The sequence below is a fragment of the Symphalangus syndactylus genome, chromosome 3 (genome assembly GCF_028878055.3).
Source record: "Symphalangus syndactylus isolate Jambi chromosome 3, NHGRI_mSymSyn1-v2.1_pri, whole genome shotgun sequence".
NCBI classification, from domain to species: Eukaryota; Metazoa; Chordata; class Mammalia; order Primates; family Hylobatidae; genus Symphalangus; species Symphalangus syndactylus.
In genome coordinates, this window is record NC_072425.2 from 112,941,176 (window position 1) to 112,964,486 (window position 23,311).

A 23,311-nucleotide genomic window follows, 5' to 3' on the forward strand; every position below is an offset into this window, starting at 1 on the left:
TCCATTGGTTATTCTAGTTATCCATTCTTCTAATTTTTTTTCAAAGTTTTTAACTTCTTTGCTATTGTTTTGAATTTCCTCTCGTAGCTCAGAGTAGTTTGATCGTCTGAAGCCTTCTTCTCTCAACTCATCAAAGTCATCCTCCATCCAGCTTTGTTCCGTTGCTGGTGAGGAACTGCGTTCCTTTGGAGGAGGAGAGGTGCTCTGTTTTTTAGAGTTTCCAGTTTTTTTGGTCTGTTTTTTCCCCATCTTTGTGGTTTTGTCTACTTTTTGTCTTCGATGATGGTGATGTACAGATGGGTTTTTGGTGTGGATGTCCTTTCTGTTTGTTAATTTTCCTTCTACCAGACAAGACCCTCAGCTGCAGGTCTGTTGGAGTTTACTAGAGGTCCACTCCAGACCCTGTTTGGCTGGGTGTCAGCACCGGTGGCTGCAGAACAGCGGATTTTCGTGAGACCACAAATTCAGCTGTCTGATAGTTCCTCTGAAAGTTTTGTCTCAGAGGAGTACCCGGTTGAATGAGGTGTCAGTCTGTCCCTACTGGGGGGGTGCCTCCCAGTTAGGCTGCTCAGGGGTGAGGGACCCACTTTAGGAGGCAGTCTGTCCGTTCTCAGATCTCCAGCTGCGTGCTGGGAGAACCACTACTCTCTTCAAAGCTCAAGCAGAAATGCAGAAATCACCCGTCTTCTGTGTCACTGGGGCTGGGAGCTGGAGACCGGAGCTGTTCCTATTCGGCCATCTTGGCTCCACCCCCAAATTCCGGATATATTTTGAAAGTACAACCAGTAGGATTTATTGATGGATTTGAAACAAAGTATGTAAAACAGAGAAGAGTTAGTGAAGACTCCAAGTTTTGACCTGAGCAACTGGGAAAATGGACGTGTCATTTAACAAGATAAAAAAAAGATGTAATGGAGTGAGACCCTGTCTCAAAAAAAAAAAAAAAAAAAAAAAGAGGGCGCGGGGGAAAGGGGGATGCAGAAAGAGCTTTTCAGGATGGGCCTAGGGAAGCAGGGAGCAGAGGGAAGGATGCAAATCCTTTAAGAGTTCAGTTTTGAGCTGGGCATGGGGCTCACATCTGGAATCCCAACACTTTGGAAAGCCAAGGCGGGGGGAATCACATGAGGCCAGGAGTTTGAGACCAGCCTGGGCAACGTAGTGAGTGGCAAGACTCTCTCTCTGCAAAAAATTTTTAAAAAGTTAGCTGGGCCTGGTGATGCACATACCTGTAGTCCCAGCTACTTGGGAGGCTGAAGTGGGAGGATCACCTGAGCCCAAGAGTTCAAGGCTGCAGTGATTGATGATTGTGCCACTGTAGTCCAGCCTGGGTGACAGAGCAAGACCCTATATTTCTTTAAAAATAAAAAATTCCATTTTGGACCTCGTAGGCTGGGGGTGGCTACCAGCCATCTGAGAAATCCTCTGGAGAGCATTTAAATATACAAATGGCCTCAGCTCCCACTCAGACAGATTCTGATAGCTGCTGCTTTTAGAAGAACAGGATGCTTTTACTGAGATCAGGCCCTTTATGATGTTAAAGAAACTTGTCTTATCATTCAGGCATCTGAGGGTAGCAAAGCTATGAGCTGTAGTAATTTTTTAGTTTTTGGTAGAAATGACTATATGACAGCCAAGCTCCTAAACATAAACTAGTATTTGTCTTTCATTGAAGACTTAGTGAAATTGGTAAAATTCCATGAGCTATAATTATAATGGCCTCCAAGTTCTGCCTCTATCCAAATTCTTTCATTCCTGCTATAACATCTTCCACATGTCCACAACTTCTATATACTCACAGAATGATTATTCTCACAGCTGCACTGTTTTCAGCCACATGTACTTTCTGAATTTGGATGACATTCTATTTGGAATTTAAAGATAAACAGATGCAGTTTGTAAGACATTACTGACAATATGTGCCGAAGGAGTCAGAGGGAGAGCCTTTCAAAAACGTAGACCAAATATGGCAGGGAGTATCTCTCTACCCTTGCTGAGAACTAGTCACATCCATCCAGAAAGTCATATGAAACCATCACAGTTTGCCAAAATTCACGTGGCAACACCAACAAAGTAGCAAGCAGATTATTTTGTTAACATAGTACTGAGTGTTATTTATCCTTATATTAGGTTAATGTCCAGTAGGAAAGTCATTTCTTTTTATTGGACTTAAACATCATGTAGGCAATATGAAGACAACAGATTCTGACACTATCTGTATCTCAGAAGACTCTAGATTGCTATATGATAATATGCCATTATTAATTCCTTAATAATGAAAAAATACATGTGTTTTATATGCTTTGAGAACTGCAATATTTTTGTTTTACTTATATAAATCCTAATTTTTATATTGAGTCCATAACAGTATACTTGATAAAAACCTATAGCTAAGACCAATTGAGCTAAAATTTCAAAAGGTTGTATCAAAATAAGATTTTGAAAGGAAAAAGCCATTCTTACAAATTTCCACAAGAGGGCAATAAACTCACACTTAACTCCATTCTTTAAGGTTCCCATAGTAACAAGATTTTTGCATTAACACCAAACACACCAAGACCAAAACATTGCCTATTAGTCCTTTGACTCCGAACAAATGTGACCTTGCAGGTTCTTTATGGGAAAGATATACGAATCTGATTCTCCCTTATTTATGTTATTCAACTGAATTTAATAAATAAAAAATAAAAAATAATACGCACTTGGTAATTTATAAAGGATGAGTCATGGATGACATAACATATCTCATATCTAAACCACTGTAACTGGGACAACATACATTATTCAATATTCCATAACATCCCCCCAAAATATTTCTTCCAGAAATTTTTGTTCAGAAGACAAAGTCAAGATGAGAAGTAATAATTACTAAATAACAAGATGATACAAGGGTATATTTATCCTATGTGCTCATAAAAGTCTAAGAAAGCCTAAAATGGTCCTACACAATTCTGACAACGTTCCAAGATGCACGATAGGTTTTCTGTTTATTTTTATTTAGTTTTAAATAAAAACGTCCTTAAAAGGAGAAGTAAAATTTACTTAATTAAAATAACCCTGTAATCCCAGCACTTTGGGAGGCTGAGGTGGGCGGATCATGAGGTCAGAAAATCGAGACCAACCTGGCCAACATGGCAAAACCCCATCTCTACTGAAAATACAAAAATTAGATGGGCATGCTGGCAGGCACCTGTAATCCCAGCTACTCAGTAGGCTGAGGCGCAAGAATGGCTTGAACCTGAGAGGTGGAGGTTGCAGTGAGCTGAGATCGTGCCACTACACTCCAACCTGGCGACAGAAAGAGACTCCATCTCAAAAATAAAATAAAATAAAAATAAAAATACATAACTAAGGCAGGATTCTGAGTTCTATTCCTGATCCAGTTACTATGCAATCTCCTAAAAGTTATTTTCCTTGGTTTTTTTTGTTTCTTTGTTTGTTTTTTGACATGGAGTCTTGCTCTGTCACCCAGGCTGGAGTGCAATGGCGTGATCTCAGCTCACTGCAAACTCTGCCTCCTGGGCTTAAGTGATTCTCCTGCCTCAGCCTCCCAAGTAGCTGGGATTACAGGCACCTGCCACCATGCCCAGCTAATTTTTGTATTTTTAGTAGAGACAGGGTTTCATCAGGTTGGCCAGGCTGGTCTCAAACTCCTGACCTCAGGTGATCCACCCGCCTCAGCCTCCCAAAGTGAAATACAAAATTAGCCAGCCATGGTGGCAGATGCCTATAATCCCAGCTACTTGGGAGGCTGAGGCAGGAGAATCACTTGATCCTGGGAGGCGGAGGCTGCAGTGAGCTGAGATCATACCGCTGCACTCCAGCCTGTGGGACAGAGTGAGACTCTGACAGAAAAGAATGAACGAAAGAATGAATGAATGAACAAACAAATGAATGAACGAATGAAAGAACAAAAGAAAAAAGAAGAGAAAAGAGAAGAGAAAAGAAAAGAAAAAAGAAAAGGAAAAAGAAAAGTGGGCATGGTGGCTCATGCCTGGGATTACAGGGGTGAGCCACCGTGCCTGGCCTAAAAGTTATTTTTCAATCCTTTACATGTCTATAGTAGGATTAGTAACAGGTATCATTCTTAGGTTCTCAGGTCCATTTATAGCCCTTAGAAGGCACAAATATCTTCTCTCTGATTCTCACAATATTGAGCCCATTTGGAAAACCAGAAGGCAGACTGGAACAAGTACTGAGAAAGATGCTGACACTATGAAGTTGGATTGAGATTTTAAGAGAGAGAAAAGGGAAAAAAAAAACCACTTCATTTTTTACCCTCCAATATACACTTGCTGTCACAAATGTGGACAGGTCTCACTGTGCTATTCCTAGGTACAGATGTGCTTGTCTTGAGCTCAGATGTAACAATTTTACCGCTGAAAAGGACTTCAATGTTTCTTTTTCCTAATAAGAAAACAGAGACTGTCCGATATTAAGCATGGATTCCATGTTTGTAAAAACCTCTTTCTTCAAATAATGTATTTAAAGTAAATAAATGTACACATTTATTCACAGTAGTCTTTTAGCACAAACAAGGAAATGGAAGTCTTCCATGCTCTCAGGCACATGGCCTCCTGTCTCTGGTTATTTAACTTACCCTTATATTCTTCTTTCCTTTCTGCCTAATATGCTTATTCCCAGATCCTGACCAGAGGTGTCACTCAGGCAGACTAGCTAGATTTTCTGGCCGCGTCCATTAGCTCTCTTTCCTAGATTTAAGATCTGTGAGTGTAACCCTCTCCCTTAGATAGGCTATTCCAACCTATTGCACTCCACCGTCTTCAGGTGGCATGTTTCCGGAGCCCTTAGGTGCCACCTGTTCTTCAGTGACAATGCTTAGCTTGCATTTTTCCCAGTTTTTTTTTTTCTTTCTCTCTCTCTCAAAAAAAAAGCAAATATACCTATCATGTTCCACATCAGGAAATGGGCTAGATTTGGCCTCCTCATGAGACTGTGAACTCCCAGGACTTGTGTTTCAATCGCCTTAATATTTCTAGGGCTGGCACACAGGAGACACCCAGTAACTGCTTGTTAGATGAAAAGCCACATCTCTAACTTGGTAACAAAAAGGAATTATTTTAAAGTTTCTCAACGAAAATTTAACAAAACTAAAGTGCTGGATTGTTCTGTGCCAAAAAGTAAAACAAAAAGAAGGAAATGAAACGATTTAGTTAAAACAGAATGCTGAGGAATGACATGGTAGCTTTATAAGGGGTTACCAAACAAGTAAGAAACAACCACCTGTGCATTATCATTCTCGACAGGATGGAGGAAGTGGATGTATTCCCATGTTAAACATCAGCAAACATTATTTGATAGAGAAGGTTATGAGAAAGGAAGCAAGGCCCTGAGGAAGGACGAACTTTGTTCCTTGGAGATCTCTGAGAAACGACAGACCCTCCCACAGATTTGCTATGAATTAGGTGGGATTCAGGCTGAAAAAAAGGGGCAAAGACATATGAGCTCTTGAGGTCACTAGCAGCCTTTTCTCTTTGTGTAAGGAGTCAAGAGTTTCCATTTACTGAAACTTCTATTATTTGACGAAAATATAAAAACTAAAATGAAGAAGGAGTAGGGAAGAATATCAAGGGGCTAAACATCCACAGAAACAGACACCGAAGTTAACCCAAACCACTCCTGTCTGAATTTGGATGAAACTAGAAAAATGTTTCAAATAATCATTTTAAGGTATCATTGTGAAATTCAAAAGCCTCTGTTTTCTGCAGCTCTAATCTTATTTAATTTAATTTTTTTGAGATGGAGTCTAGCATCTTCTTAATATATGCTTGTCTTTTTTCTTGACAATATATATTTTTTCTTTCTTTTGCAAAATGTAGGACTTTTATTTCTTTCTTTCTTTTTTTATTTTTTTTGAATCAGAGTCTCACTCTATCCCACAGGCTGGAGTGCAGTGGCATGGTCTCGGCTCACTGCAACCTCCGCCTCGCAGGTTCAAGTGATTCTCCTGCCTCAGCTTTCCAAGTAGTTGGGGTTACAGGTACCTGCCACCATGCCTGGCTAATTTTTGTATTTTTAGTAGAGATAGGGTTTCACCATGTTGGCGGGGCTAGTCTCGAACTCCTGACCACAGGTGATCTGCCTGCCTCGATCCCCCAAAGTGCTGGGATTATAGGCGTGAGCCACCACACCCGACCATTTGCAACCCTAATTTAAAAATCTGCTTGTTTTATAAAATACAAAAGAGAAAAAAAATCAGATCCATCACCAATTTAAAATTACTTCTTGACACAAAATAGGGATATCTACTATAGTGCATTCATAATAAAGAATATAAATTATTGAAAAAATAAACAGTAAAAATAACTTTTTGAACACTTACTGAAGTCCGTGGCATGTTGACAATGCAACAAATGAGGCAGGGTTTCCTCGGATATGGCCCTGGTAGTAACAGTGCTCTCCTCCCTGAAAACAGAAATAAAGAATGTAAGTCTTTGCATCACAAGGACAATCAGCTGCTTCATTTCATAGGAGGTTTCTACTCACAATGCACCTCCACATCTAGAACTCTGCATGATATTTCATTATTCAGATTAGCATTATCAAATCTTTTCTAACAGAATTATTCATAAACACTCCAAGTGAGCTGACTCCAAATCAAAATTCAGGGAAATAAAAGTTGACTTAACCTTTCTTTTATGTAGGTGATATTAGAGGAACAAAGAAAGAGATATTGAAATACACATGGGGAGTCAGGCACAGTGTCTCATGTCTACAATTTCAATGCTTTCAGAGGCGAGGCAGGAGCATCACTTAAGGCCAGAAGTTCAAGACCAGCCTGAGCAACATAGCAAGACCCTATCTCTACAAAAAAAAAAAAAAAAAAAAAAATTAAATTGGCTGGATGTGGTGGCATGCACCTGTAGTCCTAGCCTCTAGGGAGGTTAAGGCAGGAGGATCATTTGAACCCAGGAGTTCGAGGCTGCAGTGAGCTGTGACTGTGCTACTGCACTCCAGCCTGGACAAAAAGAGTGAAATTCTGTCTCAAAAGAAAAAAATGACAAAAAAAGAAAGAAAGGAAATACATAGGTGACCCTTGCACCAAAGTTTAATCATCTGCTTTCTTAGTTATAAGAAATTCAACCATGGGCCAGGTGCAGTGGCTTACGCCTGTAATCCCAGCACTTTGGGAGACTGAGATGGGTGGATCCCTTGAGGTCAGGAGTTCCAAACCAGCCCAGCCAATATGGTAAAACCCTGTCTCTTCTAAAAATACAAAAATTAGCTGGATGTGGTAGTGCATCCCTGTAATTCCAGTTACTCAGGAGGCTGAGGCAGGAGAATTGCTTGAACCAGGGAAGTGGAGGTCGCAGTGAGCTGAGATGGCACCACTGTACTCCATCCAGCCTGGGCGATAGAGACCCTGTCTCAAAAAAAAAAAAAAAAAAAAAACGAAACTCAATCATGAGCAGCAGCAAAGCAATACTCTTTTACATAAAGCTACGTAAAAATGAATATAAATCATTTGAGAGTCACTAAATTATATTGATGGAAGAAATGCTTGTTTTTACAGTGTTTATATTGATTACCAGATAAACAAGTTCATACCATTCTTTTCTCAAACCAGCAATGGCTTTAACTGGTAAGCAGTTTATGGGCAGGGTTTTAAATTGTGAAGTTTTTCTTAGCATCCAATTGCATTAATAAAATTCTACTAGGAGAGATTCATTTATTTGGATTCAATGTGCCTGGAAAGGTAAGAAGGTAAATCTTCTGCCATCTTAGGATGTCACCTTTAAATACTTACTACTCAGAGTGCAGTTCAGAGACAAGCAGCATTGACCTCACTAGGAGCTTGTTAAAAATGCAGAATCTCAGGCCCCGTCCCCGACCTACTGTAGAGAATCTGTATTTTAACAAGTCCCTAGATGATTCATATGCACATTAAAGTTCGAGAAGCTCTTCTCTAAATGACCTCTTTCCATTCTGTCACTAATCTTCTATTTCTTCAGTAGCTGAAAGCTTCTAATTAAATTGACTCACTGAGATATGAAAGAGTGAAACAGAAAGGACTGATAGGATAGGTGGTTTAAAGAGGCAAATGTTACCTACTTCACAGTATGACTTAAGGACTGACACTACTTCAAATGTTCAGTGTTTCACAAATGGAGGAGAGAAAACAGGATGACATGGAGATGTAACAGACTGAAGACATTTTCTTCACCAAAATTCCAAGGAAACCAGCCTAGCCTGAGACTACTGCTCCTTGTGAGATAATCCCACAGAAGCTGGTAACTCTCAGCTTTGGGGAGGGAGTGGAGAGCAGGTAAAATGGTACACAATGCAATCCCTGACCTTAAACTTCCCAGATTCCCAGGGGAGCCACTGACCATCATGAACTGAGGGTTGTGGTTGCATTTAATGGAGAAGATAGGGTGGTACTTCACATCTGGGTTGTACAGGGAATGGAACCCAGAAGGCCACAGAGTCTTGGGGGCTGAAACAAGTCCTAGACACTAGAACATAGGGCACTGACTTCACGTGGAGCTCCAGCGTAGTGTAGATGTTAACAACGTGAGCTACTGGCTCCTTCCCTTACCAGCTGTGTAATCTTAAGCAAATTACAGAGACTGCCTGTGCCTCCGTTTTCTCATCTGTCAATTGGAGATAATTATCTCATAGGGCTGCTATGAGGATTACATGAGCTAACAGACATAAAGAGTTTAGAGTAATGCTTGGCTCATAGGAAGTACTCAACAAATGTTTGCTGCTATTATAATTACTGCGTCTGTTACTGGTCTACTCAATTTACATACACAATCACACTAAATCTTCATATCAATCCTAAAAAGAAATATTCTTATCCCTCTTCTACATAGGAACCACAATCTCTGAGATTATGGTTGTCTACCTGGGGAGTTGCCAAGTAGGGATGAAAACTTTATGTGGATACAAGGCCTGTGTCCTATCCCCAATGCTGAACCTCGAACCTGTGAGTTATGCAAGGCAAATCTAACCTTTCCCCTAGGCGGGTTTATTCTTTTATTCTGTTGGGTTGTATTCTACTTTGTCATCAGGGCTAAGAGTAAATTTAACAAAAGTTACAATAGTGTGTGCTGGCCTGTTGGACTGGTGAACAGTCCATAGATTAGATTCTGAGTGTATGAGAGGACGTTATCACTTAGATGCCCCTGATTTCCTGGATACATCTGATTTGATCACAGATCAAAGTTCTAGCTTTGTGTTGGCCCGGCATAAAAGGTCAACAGTCAACAGATGCCCTGATAAAGACAGGACTCTGTCTATAAGTGTTTCCTTACATTGGACAGTGACTAACCAAATCAGACCTTCTCCTCTTAGAAGTCTGAGCCTCATAGTGAACAGTAACAAATGAAGATAGTAGAAACAAAGATAAAGAGAAATAGAAACAAAAAAAAAATCTCGAGAATTATGGTATCAGACTAGAAAACAATGGAAATTGATAGTCATGAGGATATATGCCAGTGTCAAAGCATACTATTTTATAAATTACTAAAGTTTTCTTCAAAAACCTAACTCTGGAAACACGTCATATTAAATCATAAAAAGGACAAATAATTCATTTTTTAAAAACATTCCTCCATTATATTGGGGAGAGTTATATAGATGATTCAATAATGGAAAACAATATTTCACTAATCTCTGATTTGAAAAAATAGGAGTCAAGCCAAAAACAGCAGATGATCAGGACTCATCTGTACAAAAGCCTAATGTGGCAAATGAAGCAAAGAGCTCAATATGGTTGAATCATTATTAAATGTTTCCATGACACTTCAGCAGAGGCATAAACACCAGGGGAAAAAAAAAATCTCAATTTGCATTACGAGAATTCAAATCTTGAGGTCTCAACTGGTGGCATATGTAATTATTAGAAATAATGGTGAAAGTTTATTTTTGTGCTGTAATATTTTTCAGGGACCATTAATCATAAGTCAATAATTATTTAAACTAAGAAGTAATGAAGATTTTATTTCCTTTAACATGCCCAGAAATGTTTTTTAGTCCAAGAGTTAGGCTGTTAAAGGGCTCTCTTAATTTATATAAACTATATTATTAAATATAAATTTAGTATTTTATTTTGTAAATAATTATTTTATGTGTTATTTTAAAATAATACACATGTGGTGTAAAAATTCTAAGAATTGAAAGGGTACATAGTGAAGAATAAAAATACTACCTTCACATATACTATTCAAGCTGCAGATGCCTTCTAAATGGTAAGCATTTTTGACACATTTTGTGTACCATGTCAAGAATAGTCTATGTACATTCAAGTAGATGCATACATACACACATACACACATACACATATATCCATATATCCTCTTCACTTCACGAATAGTTTTATACTATGTACACTGTTCAGCCACTTGACTTTTTTTTTCTTAAGGTAAGCTTGGCATCCTTCTACATCAATACTATATTTTTTCCAATGATGGCATACTATTCCATTATGGGGGTGAACTATAATTCATTTAAACAGTCCTGTACTAATGGACATTTAGATAATCTCCTTTTTTGCTGTCATAATATTGCAACAAACATCCTTTCATATATTCCTGTGCACTTCTATCAGTATATATGCAGGATAGAGTACTAGACATGGACCTGGGAGGTCAAAGAATAGGTGCATGTTAAATTTTAATAACTAATGGGACAGATATAATTGTATTTTTTGCACCTATATGTTTTAGAATATGCACTGCATTTGAAAATCATAAACTGCATTTTACTTAAAAATTATCTACTTCAATAAAGACCACTAACAAACCAACTTTCTCAAATCTTATCAATTATAAAGGTTCTCCATGTCTTCATATGACTTTTGAAGAAAAGTCAAAAGTATGCTATATGGAAGTAAGTATTATATACAATAATCTGAGACAGATGTTGCAGGAAAAGAGAAAAGCCTTTTGGGCTTTTCCTAACAGAATTGGGCTCTTTATCAGACTGCCAGTCATAGCTTTATTCCTTATTGTCTCTTTTGTTCCAGAAATAAATCCATTGTCCTTGAAACTTTCTTCATACTCCTTCATCTAATAACATAGCCATAAAAGTACAAATGTTTATTTTTAGCTAATTAGATAGTTATAGCTAAAAAAAACTACTTCTATAAAAATGAAGACGATAGTTTATATGTCTATTATTGGTTTATCTTCCTAATGGGAGAAAAATTTATTGTAATTTTTTATTCTAGGAACATCAAAATAATCATTTATTTATAAAATTCAAAGACATACCACATTTTTATTAAACAGATAGCAAAACCTCAAAAGAAAAATAGAATTTATTATAAATATGATGACATGATAACACAAAGGAAGTCACACAGCCTGGGCCATAAAATGAGGAAAACCTAATAAAGGGAAATAATTGGAGCATAGCTGTAAGGCCATAGTCACATGCCCTCTATCAAGATCCTCAAAGGAAACTAGACTTTGACAGCTCTAAAATGGGCCAGGACCACCTCCTCCAAATAGCCTTCTCAAATTCCCTTCTCATAAATGACTTCCTGCTAACCTCTCCTTCTCTGAATTTTCATAGTATTTTTCAACCATACTACAATCTCTTCCTACCTCAATGCCTGTTTCTATCTTACTTCTCCAATTGACTATTGTCTCCTTTCAGAGAAGCACATTTGCCTGATTTATGTTGATATACCCACAGGTGCTACTGGAGAGAAAACCTCCCTGAATATCCAATTCCTCACCAATAAACTAGAGATAACATCTACTCCAGCTGTCTCATAAGGATATGCAGGAGATTCCATGAGATAATGATGTAAAGTACATGGTAAAGTGCTATATAAACAGGTGAGGGAGGTGTAGTCAGGCAATATTTAGGGATGCTATAATGTTCCTTGGGCTGTAATTCTCAAACTTTGTTAAGAATAACAATTCAAGACATCGATTTATAATGCAGATACTGTCTCTTGCCCAGAGAGTTTGTGCAGGCAGCTCTGAGGTAAGACCTAAGAATCTGCATTGTAACAAGTACTCCGTGTTTTTCTTGTTCCAGGAATACCCTAGAGGGGAGGTTCTCAACCTTGGTTGCACTTCAGAATCACCTGGGAGCTTTTAAATTCCAACGTCCATGACTTACTCCCAAACATCTAAATCACCATCTCTGGGGTCCAGGCATCAGCATCTTTTAAAATCCTCCAAATGACTGAATACAAATTCAGTGCTTGAGAACCCTTGTACAAGAGAAATGCTCCTAAAAATAGCGGTTCCCAAAACTGACTCTCAGAAGTACCATGGTAGGCTTTCTAAACCAACTGATGCCCAGGCCTTCCCTCAGGCCTCCTGAATCAGAATCTCCAAGGAGGTAGGGCCCCAGGTTTCTTATAGTTGTAAAAAGTTCCTCTACATGATTTTGATGATCAAATCTAGAATTGTTAACTCTAAAAATATTCAATACCAAACTGTCCCCATGCAAAGGATACAGAAAGATCTTTCAGAGAATGGAAGAATCTACCATATCCTGGACATCCTATTTAGTGAATTACGTGATAGTTCATGATGACTGATGAGGTGAGTATTATTTCCCCCCTTTTACAAGTGAGAAACCATAGACTGAGAGAGATCATCCACACCCAGGTATGCCTGCTACAAAGTGAAGGTTATTTACACCAGTGGTTCTCAAAGAGTAGTTTTCAGACCAACAGCATCAGCTTGTTAGAAATGCAAATTTCTCAAGCCTCCCTATAGACTTCCTCAGAAGCTCGGAGGATGCGGCCTACCCACCTGTGATTCAGCCAAACCCTTCAAGTGATTTTACTGCACTCTAAAGTTTGAGAACAACTGCTTTACACTACTCCTGTTTCTGACTCCGAAGCTCCTCACTGCTGTGCTCACTGAAATCTTACGCTAGTTCCTGAGCTGACCCTTCCTGACACAGAATGTACTTCACTCTGTTTCTTGTTCCCCAAAAAACAGTTGGCTTTATCAGAAACATAATGGAAGGTAAGAGGTGAGATAAGAATATCAAGGAAGAGTAGAGCTGTATTTTTGTCAGTGCTGGTCATAGGATATCATGCAGGATGCTTTGGCCTCAATCAAAGGGGCTAGAATAACCAAACCTCCAGTTTGCCTGGGACAAAGGGGTTTCCCAGGATACTGGTATTTCAGTGCTATATCTATGAAAGTCACAGGCAGATAGGAATGGTTTGGTCATGCTAAAAGGGTCAGGGCCAGTGTAGGCACCTCCAGATCAAAACACCCGCCCCTGCAACTCTTGTTCTCCTGCTCTGTTCACTGAATCATAGCCTTCTCCCCCTCTATGGGCACTGGTCCTAGAACCAGCCTTCTGCCATGCAGTTTGGGAAGCTCATGCCAGTCACCCTCTTCCACAAGTGGGATCCTTTCTCACCCCACCCTAGCATAGTAGTTGCCAACCCTGGCAGCATATTGTAACACATGGGAAGCTCTTTTAAAAAATTCACAGCCTCACCCCATACCAACTGCACCACAATCTCTAGAGGGTGGGACCTGGGTATTTTACAAATCTGCCCAGATGTTTCCAATATGTTACCATAGTTGGGAACCTCTGCTCTAGCTGATACCACCTTGCAGGAACTAATGGCCTGCCCCTGAAGCCTACTGCATCCTAGACTCCCCCAGGTGTATACACTGTCCCGACACGTTGGTGGCCACATGGCTGCAATCTGGTGCTTTCCTACCAAAACCACATTTCTTGCCTGGTCTCAACTCCCTCTTGACTGGCATCAACATCAGGAACCTGCCCTCCTCCAATCCTCACTCCACCTTCCCAATTGTAAGTCTCCTTGGGAGGCTGGGCACGGTGGTTTACACCTGTAAGCCCAGCACTTTAGAAGGCCAAGGAGGGAGGATCGCTTCAGGCCAGGAGTTCAAGACAAGCCTGAGCAACACAGTGAGACCTCATCTCTAATACAAATTAAAATAAGAAAATAAATAAATAACAAAGTAAGTCTCCTTAGGGCCAGCTGCATAATGGAAATTCTTTAAAAAGCTAAATTTTATGTTAAAGGTGATCCACCAACCTATCCCGATTAAAATTCATAATCTGTGACTGTACAGAGTCAGACTGGATTCATAGAAAGGACATAGGCTAAATATCTGGTCAGGTACAAAGTACAATTGACTCTAAAGGTATCTGATTCTAAAGGCTAAGAAAAGTGAAAAGATTATTTCCTCTCATTTACAGTAAATTAAGTGAAGCTATCATGTGGTTCCCAAATGCCAATAATCCATGAATCTATACTAATGCATCTCAAAATCTTTACCAGTTCCTGTCAAAAAGATAAAAATAAGTATAGTGTACTTAATTTTTCATAAAGCTAAATGTATTTAATTTTTGAAAAACTGTCATTTGTTCTATGTTTACTTCATTATCTATATTATTTAAAATATCAACTGTTTTCCTTTTTTAAATAGACTTTTATTTTGGAATAATTCTGATACACAGAAAAGTTGCAAAGATGGTATAGAGAAGTATAGTATATCTATCACCCAGTTTTTCCCATTGTTAATATCTTACATTTCTTTACTATATTTGTCAAAACCAAGTAACTGACATTGGTATATTACCATTTACTAGACTCTGAACATTTAGACTTCATCAGTTTTTCCTTTAATTTCTTCTTTCTGTTCCAGGATCCAATCCATAGTGCCATATTGCATTAGTGGTTAGGTTCATTTTTTTTTAATTGGTAGCAATAGTAAGTAGTATTTAGATGTTTTGAGAGGGCTGTTTTCATATATGGCAAAACAGAAGAAATGGCCAACCCTATGTTGATCCTCAAAATTCATTTTGTTAGTATATGGATCTATGAAATATAAAAGTATAAGACCAAGAATACAAATGAATACTTCCTAGACTTTAACTTAGCGCTACAGGTTTTCAAAAGCCTTAAAAATAAAACTACCCTTACATCATCAGGCTTAATTTAAATAATTAAAATGTAATATTTAATGTGACCTATGGAAATGAATTCTGAAAGATTACTCAGTAACATTTCACTATAATAAGTATCTAGAACCCCTTAATGCCTGAGATTCTTCTGGACTATCCTTTCAATGATGTTTGTATAGGGAACAGCTTTGGAAGATGGAGACAATCTCCCTCTAAAGCAAAGGGCAGGCATGTTTACTTCCCACTATAAAAGATTCAGGTTTCCTAAATTCAGAATTTCTTTGTTGTAACACAATGCACTGTGTGCTCAGGTTAGCCGGCCCTTTCCTCTGTTACCCTCTGGGAATTAAGGCTCAAGATACCAGTGTAAGAAAATGTTGCTATTCTGGCTATTGTGAATGCCAGAGTAATAAAGTCCTTTGTCTCTGACCCAAGAGTCTCCTGTCTTCTGCCAGCATAGATAAAACTGCAGCAAGCTAATGCCTATTAACTTGTAAGTAGGATAAGATTTCAGACTTTCAGAGTTGTTGAACTTGGATTTCCATCTTCCCCTAAAAATTAAGAGTAAGACTCCATTACCACATTGCCATTTTCCTGCAAGACAAAAATCAGCTAAAGCTAAATAAGGCACATACTGCCCATCTTATCACAGGTAACTTAACTCTCATATACACTACTGGTTAACACCTTTGGGTTATACTTGCCAGTCCATTCCAGGGTACAAATGTTCAAACAGCATCCAACAACACAGTCATTAAAAATCTCTGTACTATTTCAACATTCATTGGTGAGCACTAGGATCTTGTAGTATCAATCAAAAACATTTTAAAAACCAAAAGGATTAGGCATATTATGGACTTAAAATTAAAAGGAAATAAAATGAGCTGACAAAAAAGAATAATTTCATTTAAAAGATACATGGTTACCACTGGAGAGGAAAAGATGTATAAGAATATTATTGTAGCAAAAGTTTCCACAAGAAAGGAAAAGAAAGACAGTAGAAAACCACTGGATAGGAATAAAAGTGATGAGGAAGGAGTTAATCTTATTAAAAGATGGTGAACACCATAAAATATAGGGGCCATAACTTTCTGTGTTTGTCTCTGTGTCTCTACGTCTACACCTTTCTCTGGTAAGGACACCAGCCACTGGATTAGGGCACACCCTAACCTAGTATGACTTCCTCTTAACTTGATTACATCTGAAAAGACTCTGTTTCTAAATAAGGTTATATTCATGGGTTCTAGGAATCATGAATTTTGGGGAACACTATTCAAACCAGTAAAATAATTCATCTCTTTATACACAGCTAAGTAAATTTTCATTCACAATCCAGGGATTTTCCTTTTAAGAAGCTTGGTTCAGTGGTAGAAACTGGAGGTGTCTACCATGGCATCACTCATTTAATAAAATTAACCTGTATCTTACCTATACAGCGTTCTAGTTTCCTATCTCTTAATTTTAAAATACTAATCATTATTTTTAAACAACATGGCAAACCTAATATTCCATATTACTAAGTCAAACACAGCTCCCTAAATTGCTTATTTATAACAGAATAGTCGAGAGAAATTATTTTGCAGCTGTCAAGTAATCATTAGACACCCACTAATATAACAAATATCTTATCAGACTACTAAAAATTTTAGGTTCCCACAAAATGCTCAGCAACAGATTACTGTAATGCAGAGAGGGGACTTATCAGATTCTCTGAGATGTAGTTCTAAATTGAGGGAATGGAAAATCGATGTGGACCACATAATATATTATTACTATATAATTACAAACTCATGAAATTATAACTCTTTCCAGGAAACCACTACAACATTGTACCTTTTTGCGAATAATAAAATTTAAATGCATTACTCTATATGGACTTTTTAGCATAAAGATTGTGAATTACCTAAAACCTTATTCTGTAGTTGATGTTTGACTAGTAACAGGAAAAAATATAACTGACTAGATGATTGTTGCACAAAGAGAAAACATATTTGTGCATTCCTAAAATATAGGAGGAATACTTTTTTTGTTATATCTGAAAACAATGTTTGTTGTTGTTTTCTTTTCTTTTTTTTTTTTTAAGGAAATACAACTATATGAGGGTCTGAGGTAAGGAAAAAAAGGAAATCGTTTTTTCTCCACTTTTACCATGAATGTAACCTCCTTTAGTTTCACTTCAATTCTATCCTCCATTCCTTTTTTGAAGAAGGAAGGATAAAGAGAAAATTTCTGGCCGCTAAAAGATTCTGTTGCAGCCAGGCGCAGAGGCTCATGCCTGTAATCCCAGAACTTTGGGAGACTGAGGTGGGTGGATCGCTTGAAGTCAGGAGTTTGAGACCTGGCTAACATGGTGAAACCCTGTCTCTACTAAAAATACAAAAATTAGCCGCGCATAATGGCACACACCTGTAATCCCAGCTACTGGGGAGGCTGAGGCACAAGAATCGCTTGAACCTGGGAGGTGGAGGTTGCAGTGAGCCGAGATGGTGCCACTGTACTCCAGCCTGGGTGACAGAGTGAGACTCTGTCTCAAAAAAAAAAAAAAAAAAAAAAGAAAAGAAAAAAAGATTCTGGTTGCAGCATGTAAGAGATCATGTAAGGCTCTCTTGCACCTTGAGCCTTACATGCTGAGCTCAAGCAGTTAATACTAGCATTCAGTGGTCATTTTTATCTCTGCATAAATGATTTTGGATTAGCCCAGGATTTATTAACAGGTAAAAAGAGTTAGATTACTAAAGAGGTCTCAAACAATATCCTTCATGGAAAGCAAATTAATATTTAAGGTTGTGTCTAATGAAAAGTGATGCTAACCATGAAAAAGTAAAGTGCTTTTTTTTTTTCCAGCAAGTGTTTCTATGAGAATAAGCTGATCATTCACTATTTCTGTCACTTACGTTTCCATAAATTAAGAAGGGAGTTGAACCACCAGAGTCCCTTCTTGTTACATGATTTGCAAACTTTTTTTTTAAATTTTATTATTATTATACTTTAAGTTTTAGGGTACATGTGCACAACGTGCAGGTTTGTTACATATGTATACATGTGCCATGTTGGTGTGCTGCACCCATTAACTCGTCATTTAGCATTAGGTGTATCTCCCAATGCCATCCCTCCCCCCTCCCCCCACCCCACAACAGGCCTTGGTGTGTGATGTTCCCCTTCCTGTGTCCATGAGTTCTCATTGTTCAATTCCCACCTATGAGTGAGAACATGCAGTGTTTGGTTTTTTTGTCCTTGCGATAGTTTGCTGAGAATGATGGTTTCCAGTTTCATCCATGTCCCTACAAAGGACATGAACTCATCATTTTTTATGGCTGCAAAGTGTTCCATGGTGTATATGTGCCACATTTTCTTAATCCAGTCAATCGTTGTTGGACATTTGGGTTGGTTCCAAGTCTTTGCTATTGTGAATAGTGCCACAATAAACATACGTGTGCATGTGTCTTTATAGCAGCATGATTTATAGTCCTTTGGGTATATACCCAGTAATGGGATGGCTGGGTCAAATGGTATTTCTAGTTCTAGATCCCTGAGGGATCACCACACTGACTTCCATAATGGTTGAACTAGTTTACAGTCCCACCAACAGTGTAAAAGTGTTCCTATTTCTCCACATTCTCTCCAGCACCTGTTGTTTCCTGACTTTTTAATGATTGCCATTCTAATTGCTGTGAGATGATATCTCATCGTGGTTTTGATTTGCATTTCTCTGATGGGCAGTGATGATGAGCATTTTTTCATGTGTCTTTTGGCTGCATAAATGTCTTCTTTTGAGAAGTGTCTGTTCATATCCTTCACCCACTTAATGGGGCTGTTTTTTTCTTGTAAATTTGTTTGAGTTCATTGTAGATTCTGGATATTAGCCCTTTGTCAGATGAGTAGGTTGCAAAAATTTTCTCCCATTTTGTAGGTTGCCTGTTCACTCTGATGGTAGTTTCTTTTGCTGTGCAGAAGCTCTTTAGTTTAATTAAATCCCATTTGTCAATTTTGGCTTTTGTTGCCGTTGCTTTTGGTGTTTTAGACATAAAATCCTTGCCCCATCAAGCTACCAATGACTTTCTTCACAGAATTGGAAAAAACTACTTTAAAGTTCATATGGAACCAAAAAAGAGCCTGCATCGCCAAGTCAATCCTAAGCCAAAAGAACAAAGATGGAGGCATCATGCTACCTGACTTCAAACTATACTACAAGGCTACAGTAACCAAAACAGCATAGTACTGGTACCAAAACAGAGATATAGACCAATGGAACAGAACAGAGCCCTCAGAAATAATGCCGCATATCTACAACTATCTGATCTTTGACAAACCTGACAAAAACAAGAAATGGGGAAAGGATTCCCTATTTAATAAATGGTGCTGGGAAAACTGGCTAGCCATATGTAGAAAGCTGAAACTGGATCCCTTCCTTACACCTTATACAAAAATTAATTCAAGATGGATTAAAGACTTAAATGTTAGACCTAAAACCATAAAATCCCTAGAAGAAAACCTAGGCAAACTGCTTTAAAAAATCAAAGGTTACTTTTCTTTTAAAGACCAGGCCAACTTCAAAAGAATCAATATCTTGTACACTGCACTTACCACAAAGGAATAGAATTTAAAACCAACAACAAAGATGCTCATATGTTTGGAAATTTTTTAAATACCAAATATACAATTTTAAAAAATAATTATATTATTTCTAAAAATATAAATAATTTATGAGTCATATAAAGTCATAGTATAAGTTATGGAATATATATGTGTGTGGACAACAGCAAAAAAAACTATGTAGCAGAGCTTCAGGATGCTGCTAAAATGGTACTTGAGTAAATTTTACATTTTTAGATGCATATAGAAGATTGGTAATTAATAAATTAAATATGTAACTAAATGAATTATGAAAAGAAAAGCAAAAATTTCAGAGTAGAAAAAAGGAAATTACAAAAGTAAGAGCAGAAATTATTGAAAAATATATTATGGTAAAGAAAGTAAAGCTGGTTCCTTGGGGGAAAAAAAAAGTATTTTCAGCCAGGCACAATGACTCATGCCTGTAATCCCAGCACTTTGGGATGCTGAGGTGAGAGGATTGCTTGAGGTCAGGAGTTTGAGACCAGTCTGGGAAACATAGTGAGACCTGGTCTCTACTAAAAGTAAAAATTAAAAAATTAGTGTGGCAGCACACGCCTATAGTCCCAGCTACTCAGGAGGCTGAGGGAGAAGTACTGCTAGGAGTTCGAGTTTACAGTGAGCTATGATCACACCACTGCACTCCAGCCTGAGCAACAGGCTCTTTAAAAAAAAGGGGGGGGGTGCGGGTGGGGAGAGAGTATTTACAAAAAATTCTAACAAGACTGATCAAGTAGAAGAGTGAAGGCAAGAATAAAAATAAAAACTAACAGGAGACATGCTGATACATAGTTAGTAGATTTTTAAAACCATGAAAAGATTTAAAAGCTAACATAGCAAAACACTGAACTATGTTAAATCTACACATGGATGTCTGTTAAGGTATTTTATACAATTTTTAACATGTTTAAAACATTTTGTGATTATAGAGATTTTTATCACAGGCTAATTGTTGATATATGGTGACTTGAAATTTAAAACTGATCAGATGTGGCTCTAAAATACCTTAGAAAGAAAACCCATGAATGTGAGCCTCTGCATGGAGGATGCGCTTAGCATCAGGGAAGCAGATTATAAGGCTCACTATCAGTTTTTATTTTTCCTGTTTATATTCACTGCACATTTTGATAGCAGGGGGAATAATATGCTCTCCCAGACCTGTCCAGGCTGGACTTTCCCCTACACATCTGACATACTGTTGGGTGAACAGGAGAAATCACTCAATTTTCTAATACCTGGATTAATTCATTCACTTATTTTTTTCATTCAGCAGATACTTATTGTCTTCTAGGAACAAATATTATGCTAAATGCTGAGAATATAGTATAAGTTCCCGTGGGTGCTTCTCTTGGAGCAACTTCTTACGGAATTTACAGTCTAGGGGCACAGAAGACTGTCTTACTATAAAGCAGGAAGTGAAGGACTGTCGCTGGTGATCCTGACATGCTTCCTGTCATGAGCGGAATCAGAAACTAGCAGTAAGAATGGGTAGAAGCCACCAAAGACTTTGCCAGAAATTCTTTACAAATTGCCACTTTACCTCAATAATGATATCAGAACTCGTATTTACGGAGCATTTCCCACACCCAAAGCTCTGAGCTACATGTTTGTCTTGTTTAACAGATGAGGAAAATGAAGTACAGGAAGGATAAGTAAATTGTCCAAGGACATACGTATATTAATTGGCAAAGTCAGGATTTGAGTTTAGGTCCTTCTAGCCTTCACAATATTCATGGTCTCTAAGCTTTACTGTCCTCAAACCACAGATCTGTCCTGGAGTTAGAAATAACAACCAAAAAATGGGTACCATTTGTTAACACAATTCAAGAAGTTTATTTTTTTTATTTAATCAGAAAGACAGCAGGACTTCAAGAAAATAGCACTTACTCTGTCCAAAAATCTAATTGCTATGTGAAATACCTATTGACCCCACTCAGAATTACCAAAGCAACCACTCTGCCATCCACAGAGTTAGAAAATCATTTCCAGATTTTCAAGAGAAGAGAAAACAAAGGCAAAAAGTGACCAATGTAGGAAATCCAGAAACACTGTTAGTCTGATTTCCTTTACATTGTACCTGATTCCTCTGAGTTGAGGCTCTGGTCAAATACCATCTTCCTACTTTCATCCCTTTTCTTCCTGTGCACTTGCTCCACCTCTTATTCTGTCCACATTCTCTGGTTTCTTTCTGCCCCTTTCACGCACCAAGATCCTGCATCAAGGCCTCTGGCCTTTGCACATGCTAATTTGACTACCTGAAAAGTTGTTCTGTTCCCATTTCATTCGCCTGTTATCTTTTGAACTTTGGAATTAATATCATTTCCTCAAGAAAGTCTTCCCTGACCAACCAGATGAGGTCAGGTCTCCCAGCAAGTGCCCTCAGAGCAACATGTAATTCTTTTCAACACTTACCATTTCTATCATTTACAAAGACTTCTCAGTAGTTGTCTGCATCATGCCTGTCTCTCCCACTAAAGGACAAGCTTCATGAGGGCAAGAAATGCATCATCTGTTGCTTATAGCTATATCCCTGTCACTGGCCCCTGGCAAGCACTCAACTCATATCTATTGAATAAATGAGGGTTGAGAACACACATTGAGTATCTGAGAATTATGGCTTTTTTTCTATTCCACTGTAAATCTCTCATGTCAGCTTTCTAGCCACTTAAACTCCACATGCCTGAGTTTTTATGAGTGGCTGTGGGGAAAATCAAGTCCATCTGCTCTTTTTCTGCCTCATAGGTGCAAAGAAAAGAGTGTTATGATAAAACATCGAATGTGGCCAGATGCAGTGGCTCATGCCTGTGATCCCAACACTCTGGGAGACTGAGGCAGGTAGATTACTTGAATTCGAGACCGGCCTGGGTAACGTGGTAAAACCCCATCTCAACTAAAAATACAAAAATTAGCTGGGCATGGTGACATGCGCCTGTAGTCCCAGCTACTTTTAGGACTCAGGTGGTAAAATCACTTGAGCCTGGGACTCTGAGGCTGCAGTGAGCCAAGATTGCACCACTGCACTCCAGCCTGGGAGACAGAGTGAGACCCTGTCTCAAAACAAACAAACAACGACAAAAAGAAAGAAAAAAAGAAACAAAACAAAACAAAAAACATCAAATGGAGCACTGATCAATTATCCTCCTTCAAAAAGGCTGTAAACACTCAAACCACTCAATACCAATAGTACATATACTCTGGTCTTTATTGCCTTTTCTGATTTTACAGTGGCCACACCTTATTCACTGGAAACTAAGGTATTTTTATTAATGAATAGGAAAATAATTGTAGTTTATGACAACACCAAGGGAATAATTTGTGATTTTTTTTTGCTTCAAACCAGTTTAAAGTCAAAAACAGTATTTCTACTACTTTCTGTTCAATTATAATTGCTCTAATAGTTCACTCTAGTTTCAAAAAAATTGCAAGAGTAGATTTGGAAAAGACATTCTATAATGAAAAGGTTAGTTCTATAATTAGAATTAAAATAGTAAATTCTATTATAAAATAGCTAATTAGTTCCATACATGGAAATATCATCAGTTAGTGATACTTTGATTTTTAAAAAAACTTATGGCTGAATATGTCTTTTAAGTTTATGGATAACATCTTGAACATTAACAGATGAAATAACTCTTTAGATACTTAATTGGGGGAAAAAATCTTATACCAGAAAGAAAATAAAGGACTTTCTACTCAAATAGGTTACAAACAGAGCTTAGGAACAGAACTCATGCTGACAGCAGCTGTCACTTTTCATTTTTCCTTTCTTCCAGCACGAAGACACCTGACCTGTATAAACTGGCAATGG

At 38.1% G+C, this 23,311-nt stretch overlaps 1 protein-coding gene across 25 annotated transcripts in view; it reads right to left on the reverse strand.

Annotated features, from left to right (window-relative positions):
• The window catches only part of ADAM22 (ADAM metallopeptidase domain 22), a 266,920-nt gene that overhangs the window by 95,800 nt on the left and 147,809 nt on the right, over positions 1–23,311 (reverse strand). For all 25 annotated transcript variants that reach the window (XM_063636418.1, XM_055272813.2, XM_055272811.2 and 22 more), the window contains one exon: positions 6,341–6,423. In XM_063636418.1, coding sequence (XP_063492488.1) covers positions 6,341–6,423 — 83 coding nt within the window. The remainder of the gene's footprint in view (positions 1–6,340; positions 6,424–23,311) is intronic.